Raw genomic sequence first — 11,901 nt, 5'->3', positions numbered from 1 at the left:
TTGTGCAAACTTTGCTTCTATGTATTGAGACCAAACCAGTGCAGAGTTGCTGCAGACGATCAGCAGAATGTTGATAATGTCTGACGTTATGAGGTGATTCATGAACAGGCCTGAAGCAAACGATTCCTCACAGACCTTAAAAGTATTGTTCAGCTGAGCGGCAGCAGGGGTTACAGGAAACAGAAGTTTAGAAAGGCAAACATGCACTTGAGGTAATAAAATTGGGTTAGTCACTGGAAGGGTTCTTGGCTCCGATCCCTTGAGGTGACGGCGCCCTTGACCAAAGGCAATGAAGGCCAGCAACTGTGGTGACTCTGAACTGCTGCCAACAAGTTACTTTTTATACCTGAATAAATAAATAATTTCAGGGGGGTGGGGTATTTCTTTTTCCTTCTGTCACTTCTTTCCCTGTCTCTCCATCTAACCTCCATGGCTGGTTGATTTGGCTGAGCAAAGGGAAACAGGCGAGGCCTCCACAGTTCAGGGCTCCGGAGAGCTTGGCCAGGCAGCGGCAATCAATCACTGAATAAATCCGTCCTCTCACAGGACTGCCGTGTGCCAGGTGACTTGGTCAGAAGTTGCAGAGGAAACATACTGTGTATCACCCACAGATGCTTTCTGAGTTTAGACAGACTGGGAAACCAGTGAGTATACAGACATGACGAACGACTGGGTGAGGCGTGCTCACATCGGTCAGATACGGCACGCCACATCGTTAGAAAATGTATTCAGTTATACTAAAAAGATTGGTGCCGAAACGCTGCATGGCCACGGCTCTTTGTTCTGCAGAATAAAAGTTTCAACTAAACATATTGGTTGCCTTTTTTTGGTTTAACTTAAATTCCTCAACTTGATTAGATTTTGACCACAATGGAAGAAGACCAGAAAATGTGTAAATTCCTGTTGGTCTTCTGGATGACGTTGACTTTTGGTGTGTTTATCTCTTGCAGACATGTCTAGAGTTGGAGAGGTACCTGCAGACAGAGCCCAAACGACTCTCGGAGCTCTTCGACGAGGAGCTGGACTGCCTCCTAACGCCGGCCTTTATGCAAGGCAGTGACAGCGATGAAGACCTGATGGACCCACTGCTCCCCAGCCTCCCAGACCAACCCAGCCCACCTCCTCTACTTGTAGCCATCCCAAAGGTCCAGGCCAAAATCCTCCAGGTCTCCAATCCAAGCAGGAGTCAAGCAGTAGCCGGGACGGATATTGTTACAACAAAGGACCAGGTCCTCGGAGGAGTCAGTGCTGCACAGCTCAGTGCCGCCGTCACATCCCTAACACCGCCATCGTCTCCAGAGCTCGGCCGGCACCTTGTCAAACCCACACAAACGCTCACAGCAACGGCAGACGGTATGTTAACGCTCAAGTTGGTGGCAAAGAAAGTTGGATTAGGAGCAGCTAAAGTGGTGGCAGCACGAGCGCTACCTTCTCCGCCAAGCCGAGGAGGAGCCTTGAGCGACAGCGAGCAGGGAGGCGGGGGAAGTCTGGGAGGAGATGTTCCTGAGAACAAGAAGAGAGTCCACCGGTGCCAGTTTAATGGCTGCAGGAAGGTTTACACCAAGAGCTCCCATCTGAAGGCACATCAGAGGACCCACACAGGTAAGATCCTTCATACCTTCAGTGAAAGACAGAATGCTGATGTCTTTAATGATTCTGATCATGGTACTGCTTTTCAGGTATATCTTAAGGATTTTTACTTTGCCCATCAGAGGATTTTATTTCCTAAAAACACCTGGGGCTCTATTGTTCACGAAGTGTGCAGCCTGGTACATAAAACCTTGTCTTGATGAAACAAAGTTTGTCTTTAAACAGTCTTGCAAAAGGCAATGTTCCCTCCTCAGTCTTCTAGTTTTAGGATGAAGTGGTAGACAACATGCACACTGAAAGCATGACGTTTATAGCCAAACATTAGCAAGACCAGAACTCTTTAAACATGAGGTGGGGTGTATTCCTAACAGAGCCTCAGCATAAAACTTAATGGTGCCTGTGTGAGTTCACAGATATACTTCGATAAATGCTTAAGTCTAAAACTCATTGTAAAATAAAGACTCTGGTCCGGCATTATGTACTTAAACAAAAAGATGCTTCTCCGTGTGAGCTGCTGGAAGCTGGTGGATAATTTGTCAGTAAAACATTGATTGTTTGAGTTTCCTAAAGAGAATCAGCTCTTGTTTCTCAGATGAGCTCCAGGACTTTTCATCTCAGTCTTGGTACCAGCTCAGGGTCAAGAGGTTTGGCATCAGTAATTGCCTGATGATTGATGGAGTGCCGCTAAATGACTTTACCAATTCAGCTATGTCCAACTGGGTCTGATGAGTAGCTTTAGCATCTTTCTGCTGCTGCCCTCTCAGTGACCCTCAGACGGAGCACAGACCAGGCTAATGTGTGCAGGGGCAGAAGCCAGAAGCTTTCCGGATGAGGACACGATCTCTGGACTGGGGAAAGAGACACATGGGCAACGGTTGAGTTAACAAATGGAGACAGTGTTGAATCAAAGCTTGAAATGTTGTCAGCAACAAAGAGAAACTGGTTCAAAAGTCTTACAGTTGGTTATTACGATGTAAAACAGTTCTTTTGAATATGTTACAATACAGTTAGAAGCTAAAAAGTTAAGCACCCTAAAGAAATTCTGTGATTGGGATGTAATTTAGTGCAAACGCAGACCAGTGATACGTACGTTAATCACTTTGTAAGGAGCTGGCACATTGCCTTGAATAAGTGGCGGTATCATGAGTGGAGTGGGGTATGTGAGGGAACGTAAACACTTTGTGATGCTTTCAGCCACCTAAGGCAGACCATGCCATGAGAGGATTGTTGTATTCTGGGTCAAGCTGTTCAGATGCAGCATTGGACTCTTCACATCACTCGATGTCACCCTGTACACAGCGCCATATGGGTTCACCCACCCATGCAAAGGCTCTGCTTAGATTGGTGCCATAACCAGGAGGCACGGACTGAAATATCATGTTCAGCAATAAATCTCAGTTCTGCATTACCACCGATGACCATCAGGTCTGATGGTGCAGAGGAGACCTATGTTGCCAAGGCTTTGGAGGGACACACTAGCTTTACTCCTGATATGGTGTACCATAAGGTATGATTCCCAGCAACTCTAGAATTGATGTAGGAGACCCTGAGAGCACAGCGCTACGTCAACGAGATCCTGCTTCCTCATGTCTTCGTACAATCTTTCATCAAGACACCGTCTGTCAGCACATGACATGTCTGTGGACTGCCAGCATCATGATGAAATCTTCTCGGGCGGCTGTGGCTGAATGGTTAGAGCAGTCGTCCTCCAATGGGAGAGTTGGAGGTTCGATTCCACCAGCTACACATGTTGAAGTGTCCCTGGGCAAGACACTGAACCCCTCACTGCCTCCCATGTGTGTCCCATCGGTGATTGAATGTGATAAAGCTCTGATTAATCTACAGATTCAGATTAGCTTTGTAGCGATGCTGTATGAATGTGTGTGTGGAGGTAAATGAGGGCACAAGTTGTTTTGTAAAGAGCTTTGAGTATCTTGACTAGATAGAAAGGCGCTTTATACGTACAGTCCATTTACCATTCTTGTAGCCAGCCAGGTCCCCTGGTTTGGACATCAACTCTAAACCAGTGCAAATGACAAGTTACAAACACTGTGGGCTGACGTGTCAGAAAAATGACAAAATCTGTATAACACTGTTTCCTATCAAAATACAGTACCTCTTGGTTCAAGGCCCGGGGTGTGGGGTCCTAACATGGGACCAGCAGTGTGACTGCTGCCAAATCTATTGTATATTTTATCTAATGTTGTAAATATTACAGTTACATTTGCAATTTAATTTCCTGTTTGTCAGTTTTTGTCACTAAGTGCAGTTTACCATGGTTTAAGAAGACTACGGTATAATTATTATTGTTTATCACAACTAACATTACCACTGGAAACCGTTTTGTTCTGTGATACAAACTATTTGATTGCCTTGTTGAAAATTATTAGGGCGCTTTTTTCAGGCAACGCTGCCATATTGTAGTTGATGATCTCGATAATGACGTAGCAAAATCAAAAACTATGCATAAAAATTAGATTTGTGTATGATCCCACAGACGTCAGGGCATTAAATGCCACGCAGCATCTCCAGTGTGCAATAAGATGTGCAATAATGTCTTAATGTGCAATAATGTGCTGTATGACTGTTTTTATCTTATTCTTTTTCTTACCTTTTATAATGTTTCATTATTTATATATCTTTTGACAGCATATGGATGAAACTTAATTTTGTTGTCCTTACAATCACAGTAAAGCTTTTCTGATTCTAATTCTCAACAACTAACGCATAAAAAATGGTATTTTCTGTATGAGAACATGTGTTTGGATAAGTCATTATAGATGCTGTTTGGACTGTCACCACCTACAGCAGCACAGTTCTTAAAATGAGACAGGAAACGGTAATTTGTTCATTCTTAGCAACCCGTTGATCTGATTTAAAGTTGGAATACCTCCCGGATTAAAGATTTTTAGCCTGAATCCGTCACTTATCTGCAGCATGCTGCATGGGCACACCTTGCACAGCCTAAAGCCGGCATTATTCAACTTTAGCTTCAACCGCACCATCAATTTACAGCATCTAATGCATTTCATGTCCTCCAGTTGTCATCATCCGGTGTTAGCAGTCTCGCCAGGTTCACAGTACGTAGCCTGAAGACATCTACTCTATTAATACTGGCAACTTTGGCTTCATTAATCCAGCGTGTTACAGGCTTATGTGATCTCTGCTACTATTGCACGACTGTAGCTGTGGCTTTACTCTCCAGGGTTGCACCTTGGGTAGCTGGGAAAACTTAACTCCAGGAGCTTTTTTATTGTATCTAATCCAGAAAGAGCAGCCAGTCATGCAAGACCATGACTGCCACTTCCAATATCTTTAATCTTTGGGGGATTCAGGAGTCAAGTCATGCTAACAAACGATTAACTCTTAAAGGTAAAATCATATCCTGAGACAAAACAATAGGCAGACACTTTAAAGACCCTGCAGCCTCCTGATTCTGAGCATGTGTGGCATGAATGTTGGGGGTGTCGTATTCCCGCCTGATGTGTTCATTACAAGCACTGTGCTGTGGTTTAATTAGCCTAATCCTCTTTTTGGGTTATTATGACCATAAATCATTAAACATACATGTAGACAGGGATTAACGTTGCAGAGCCTACAGGGAGGAGCAGCTGCAGAAAGCCTGTACAGTCTCAGTACGCTTACTGTAACTCAGTGCACACCAGAGGCCATTAAAAGCATCATTATTTTCATGTTTGTCAGCGTCTGCATGTGCAGACATATGCGCTGCTCAACCACATTAGCTTGGTAATTACATCCCTGTGTTTGCGCTGAAAACAGTTTCTTTGAGATGCTGATTAGATTTAAGGATTTTCTCACTTGAAGCTCTTCAATTAAGGATGAGTTGCAACATTAGTAGATGTAGACATTAATTCAGTAAATCCAAGTCAGGGCTGTTTTGAGTCTGAGCCAGAGTTGTATTTTTTATCCTCTCTTGGATGGAGTTGGCTCTCTAAGAGCAGCGGATTGCTATTAGTCATATCTTGTTTGAGTAGCAGTCCAAAATAATATACTTGACTACAGACTTGGCATCCACGGCAGCAGAATTTGTGAGCTGTTTTTAAAAGAAGTGTTTGTCAGAAGTCTTAGCTGTGTTGGCAACTTGCAATCTGCAGAGGGAAGCCCACCTGTTTAACGTTAACATCCACCTGCGTTGAACATCAGTGAATGCCGTTTTGCACCTTCATTCATTTTTTACTGTCCTTTTTTAACAAGATTGATCCAACATGCATTTAAAAAATAAATTAACGTGCCGTCTTCTGACATGGGCACGTGATTGAAGTGATTTAAACATCGTCTAAAGAAGACATGGAGCAGATATGATCCTGCCTGAACGTCGTTCGTCTGAACGTCCGCTCCTCCGTCCTTGAAGCGACAGCTGCCCCTGCAGCCTCACCCAGCTCCTCATCCAGCTCTTTACGAACTCCAAACATATGGTTCATGGGCAGAGTTATTCTCAGCCGTAGTAGTTGAAATATCCATAAACTTTGACCAAAACTTCCCTGACACTTTATTAAAATCTGCTGAGGCTTTCATTATATATTTTGCTCACAGAATAGAGAAAAAACAAGCACGGGCATTTACATGATTTCCTACCCCCTGGAAAGGTGATGATCTGATGTTTTTCCCACAACAGTCAAAAATTTAAACAATAAAAGCCTTAAAATGATGATTTTAAATCAACCTTGTGTTGGCCCTGTGATGAACTGGTGACCAGGGGGGTAAGGCGTGAGCGAGACCTTGACTTTGAAAGTCTGCTGTGGGAGACGGTAAAGCTGCTGGTTATTATAATCCTCACGCTGCAGCTCGCAGGTTTAAATGCTGTTATGATCGTTCAGTTATGTGTCTGACTTTCTGTGACCCCGGCCCTCACACTGCTACCACCAAACAGCATGCACCTCCTGTGGAGTCAGGATAACACATTGCTGACCTCCCTCCAACACCTGAATGCTCCTTCATATTCCTCTACTACCCCCCTCTCCGTCCTCCACTTGCTTATTTAGTTCGGGTTGCCAAGCAACTGCATCCAACTCTTTCATAATTGGTCGGTGCCTTGTAGATTGTCCATGCCTGTTAATCTCTCTCTGTCTCTCACACCCCCCTCCCCCCCTCCATTTTTTCTCTCAGTTGCTAGGTGACTTTATCATGTATCCCTGCCTTGCCGTGTTATAATTGGCTGGCGTCATGGTTGCCGTGGCGTTAGGCTTGAGCTGGCCTTGCTTCATTCCTCCAGCAGTGTGTGTCTCACGGTGTGTGTCTGTGTGTGGGTTTCTGTTGAAGAAAGACGGGCTTCTGCAGCCAATTACTGAAGACGGGTGTGAAACGGCCGTCTGTCTGGCACCTGCGCCCCCCACTCATACGCTTTATCACAAACACACATGTAGGTTACAAACCTAGTGCTTCTCTTAAAGGATAAGCTGCCGAGTGGTTCGTTATCGAACGCTGAAAAACTCCGTCCTGAGCAAGGAGGACTTTGTGAAGTGAGTAGGAGGACTCGCTGTAGCAGAGACTGCAGCTGAACATGGATGAGTTTACAAAGCTCCAAGTAATCCCCTGTAGAATTACAGACGATCTGAGTTTTGGTTTCGACTTTACTCGAGTTGTTGCAGAAGAATGTGAAGTGTTCATTAACAAATACCTTTGCTGTGTGTTTATAGGGAGGCTAAAGTACTTTGTACTATTCCAAAACATTAAAAAAAAAAAACTAAATGACATATGCAACGGTTGTATGGACGGGAAAACATAAGGAGTTCAAAGCTACATGGGATGGCCTTCCTGTGTGAGGAGGGACCATGCGAGTCTGGTGAAATGTGGTTTACGGGGTAGCCGAATGCGAGGGCCTTGGCGCTTTGACCCTGGCTAACCAAGGCTGGCTTTTGGATCACTAAACGTTCTCTCTGGTATGAAATGAGCTTGAGACGGTGCACGAAGTTGAGATACCGACTAGATATCGTGACTCTCACCTAAATGCGTGACGTGGGCTCTGGAACTAATCTCCCTGAGCAGCGTGGGAGCTTATTCCACTTTGGTGAGAGGCACTGCGCATGTGCGGGTCTACTTCTACCCCTACCACTTTGTGCTTGTTCATTGGAGTTTTCCCCAGTCGATGAGAGGGTAGACCTGCACCTTCAGATGAGGGGGGCCGAGCTGTAATTGTTGCTTGTGCTCAACGGCAGTTCAGAGTACTCGGCCTTTTTGGAGTTCTGAGGAGTGGTGTTAAAGTGCTCCAGCTGGGGGGGGGTTCCAATGTACACACAGACAGTGACAGTAGGGTCATTCACAAGACATCTCAAGCCAGATGCTTTCTGGTGAATTCTGAATGGACGGAAGTGGGGAGGGGGTCGAAGCCAAGGCACCCCTGATGTGAGGTAGTAACAGAGCCTGAACGGTTGACAAGTGAAAAGGTAAACAGACATTGCAGTTGTGAAGAAGAAGAAGAAGAAGTGAAGTGATGTTATTTGGCCTGAACATTGACCCGGTCATAGAAATAATAAACAGGTTTATTAGTGAACGGCAGCTTTGTTAAAAATATTAGTTAACAACAAAGAATATCGTGCCTAACTGACAATATTTTTAAAACTATACGAGTGAGATGTCTTACACATTTAATGCGTTGCAATCCACGTCAACGCAGCCGAGTTCTGCTCAACGTCTAGTTTGCAGCATCATAGCAAAACACAAATACAGAGTTAGCAGCACAACAAAATTAGACTTTCTTTCTCGACACCTTATAATACTGCGTCTTTCATGCAGCGCTGTCTCCACAAACGCATCAGGAGCCATCAGAGGTGGGAAGATAAATAGAGTGTCACTTCAAGTGCACAATAAGATGCCTATAAAACAAAAGATCCCCGTTGTGGATTTAAGCTACTGACTGCATGAGATTCAACTGGAGAATTTCAGTATGGAAATCCTGGGGAGCTCAGCTTGTGATGCAGAATTCATTTAGTCCGAGAACCACTGCAGTCGTGTTGTGTCTGCGGATAAAAGTCGACTGCGATCAAAGAAGCAGGCAAACTGTGAGGAAATAAAGGGGAAGCGGGCATCAGTCATAGCAGGATGTTCTTGTTGAACATCATCTTTTACGTGTCGTTGCATCACCTTACTGTCGGAGCGTCTCGGTCCATGCACGGGCCTGATCTTTTCTGTGTGGTGTATTTTTGTGTCATGGTTTCGGTATGGAATCAAGTCATTGTCAAATTACAACACTCTTGTTACTTTTGCCTTTTGTTATAACGGTTTGTTGCATTTTTAGGTTCATTTTTTTATTTTAGAAAATATTTTCTTTAGCTCTTCAGACATAAATGAGTCTCTTGTCCCATCAGCATTTACAAAGAACAAAAGTAGGGGGTGATTTAAGCAACTGTGTTCAATAAAGATAGTTTAAGGGTTTAAAAAATACTATGATTAATATTATACTGCTGTGACACATAAAAAAATCAATTATCTCTCCAAATTTTTTGACACAACTGTTATTTTGTCTAAAATGACATCAGTGTTCACTTTACATCCACAGCTCCTTTTCACAAAACACTTTCATGTTTGGCCTAAAATGTATTTTTCTGTCCATGTGATTTATAAAAGGACTAAAGCGGCATTTTTACAATTACTAACGAACACGCTCATAGTCAGTATTTTGCACTGCATTATGGTCTAGGTATATTTATGCCCACTTCTGGTCCTTTCAAATATACTTAGTGTAAACCAGAGGCATCACAACACATTTACCATGAAATAGTTCACCCAGCGCTGTTTCTACTGGTATGTGAACAAATCCATTCCACTTGATTAATTGTAGATACTCAAAGTCCACTCCAGGTTTTCCTGGTTACCTACAACAACTCATCGCACCAAATGCAGCGTTTCTCCGAGGTCATTTGAGCAGGACGCTCATCTCTGAGGTTTTTTGTCTACGGGATGGGGGGAGGAGGAGACACCTCTGTGTTGCGTGTTAGCTTAGCGCTACGTTAGTGCCGGCAGAGTTGACCGGGGTGGGGGAATTAGGATGCGGGGCAGAAGCAGAGCGCTACATCTGTAGCATCTTAGCTAGCGCGTCTGTATTGCGTGCCGCTAGCTTAGCGCTATGTTAGTGGTGTAGGTTGTAAATGGGGGGGGGGGGGGGATGTTGGTCAGGCTACTCTAAAATAGTTAGTCAAGTCTTTACTTATGTAGGTAAACATAGATGTTCAACAGCTCATTAAAATACAACAGATTACAGGAAATGGCATCTACTTTATTCAAAGTTTTCTGGGGGAGGACCCCCAGACCACCCCCACCAGCGTGTCCCCTAATGCTTCTGACACCAGTGGTGTAAACAGTGTTGATATGTACCAATGTTTCATCTGTGCTCTGCACTCACTCCGACTCCCAGCAACATCGCACGGCGAGGACATTTCACTATCACAAAGTAAAATACCAATAAAAGTAATTAGAAATATCTTTGCACATTAAAGTCAATAAAAAGGAAAATTAAAAGTTTACAAGGCAGTTGTGCTACGTTATAAGGTCTGGAGACAGTGGCGTTGACAAAAAGACAGGAGACAGAAGTGGAAGTGTCAGAAATGAAGATGTTGAGGTTCTCCTTAGGAGTGACAAGGATGGAGAAGATCAGGAATGAGATCATCAGAGGTACAGCAGAATTTAACCTGCTGTTTTTATGTCTCTGAGCACCTAAGTGAAGTAGTCACAGAGCTGAAATGGAGGATATGTGTGAGGGTACGCTGGTGTCTTTTGGATCCGTTGACAGATGGTCTGTGCAATTTAAAAGTGAGACGTCAAAAAGCATTTATTCCCAGTGCTCCGTGTTTATGCTGGTCTGTTCCATGCCTCCTGTGATCATGTGATGCTGGTTTTATTTTAATTATCCAGCAGAAGATTAAAGACAGGACACAAAGAACCACAAAATGGGGCTATTGATAAAACCCAAGCTGTGGGTGCAGAAAACCGAAACCTTTAGCTTACACCGGCGGTTTTTATTTCCTCTCGGTCTTTTCAGAATGGAAAAATACAAATTGAGTTTCCAACAAACGTTGTAGCACTTCAGGTTCTTTGATCTGCAAATGCTTGCACGTTTGTCTTCTCAAGAAGGTAGACATGTGCTGCGATGGTAGCAGAGGGGCTGCTGGGACATCTGGCTGACTGACTGCTAGCTGCTGCTTTACTCTCAGTTAGGAGCCATTAAGACCCCAATTACAGTAACCACCCCCCGGTTCATGGGCAGGCACAGCAGGGGTCTGTAGTTGGGTTCAAACTGTTTTTTATGGTGCACTGTGAACAAAGGCCTGTGTTTTAATATTTAAAAGTAGATAAATGTAAATAATTATTGAGCTCCTGCCACATACCGATGCATAAACGAGTAATAAAACACAGCTTTGGCCAATTAAGTGTGATGTTGGTTCAACTAAACGCTGTTAAAAAGTTAAACTGGACTTCTGGCACGTCTCACAAATACCCGAGGCAACACTGCTGTTTTCTGCCAAACAGTCAAAACGTTATTTAGTGGAAGGTTTACGCGTTTGATTTTGTATTGTACCTCGTCAAGAACTGCATTTTAATGGTAATTAAAGGTGCCGATGCAAAGGCACCCTTAGTTATCAGATTCTACGATAATCACTTTTATACGAACGGCGGACGTATTCTGGTATGATCCCCATACTTCCATCGTGTCTGGAAACTTTCTCTTGTCTGGGCCATAGCTTCTGATGTGCTCAAGATAACTTAACGAAACTCAGTACACTTGTGCATCATCACTAGAAGGAATGTTGTGCACACTTTGATCCTCTCAGCTCCAAAGCAAGGTCATAAATAGAGGTCAAAGTTAAAATAAGATCTTTGACTGTCTGAACCATAACTTCTGATCTGTTTGAGATTATTTAACAAAGCAAATTAGAAGCATCGTTACACAGCCTGCCACATGATCTTTTCATCATACCATGCTGCTAACAGAACCATGCTATTAACAGAACATCACTGCTAATAACAAAACCTCACTGCTAACAGGACCATGCTGCTAACAGAACCATGCTATTAACAGAACCTCACTGCTAGTAATAAAACCACTCTGTTAACAGGATCATGCTGCTAATAGGACCATGCTACTAACAGAGCCTCACTGCTAACAACAGAACCTCATTGTTAACAGGACCACGCTGCTAACAAAACCACTCTGTTAACAGGACCACACTGCTAACAGGTCCGCCCTGCTAACAGGACCGCACTGCTAACAGGACTGCACTGCTAACAGGACCGCACTGCTAACAGGACCGCACTGCTAACAGACCGCACTGCTAACAGACCGCACTGCTAACAGAC

The 11,901-nt window shown here is 43.9% G+C and overlaps 1 protein-coding gene across 1 annotated transcript in view; it reads left to right on the top strand.

Moving 5' to 3' along the window:
• Positions 1 to 1,690, top strand: part of klf7b (Kruppel-like factor 7b) — a 45,909-nt gene extending 44,219 nt beyond the window's left edge. The window contains exons 2-3 of the mRNA XM_037687149.1: positions 951 to 1,602; positions 1,680 to 1,690. Coding sequence (XP_037543077.1) covers positions 951 to 1,602; positions 1,680 to 1,690 — 663 coding nt within the window. The remainder of the gene's footprint in view (positions 1 to 950; positions 1,603 to 1,679) is intronic.
• The last annotated feature ends 10,211 nt before the right edge of the window (positions 1,691 to 11,901 follow it).

This window comes from Nematolebias whitei, chromosome 13 (genome assembly GCF_014905685.2).
Source record: "Nematolebias whitei isolate Nwh7 chromosome 13, NemWhi1, whole genome shotgun sequence".
Taxonomy (NCBI): domain Eukaryota; kingdom Metazoa; phylum Chordata; class Actinopteri; order Cyprinodontiformes; family Rivulidae; genus Nematolebias; species Nematolebias whitei.
Note: the sequence above shows the minus strand (reverse complement) of the source record. Positions and strands in the feature narration are given on the sequence as shown.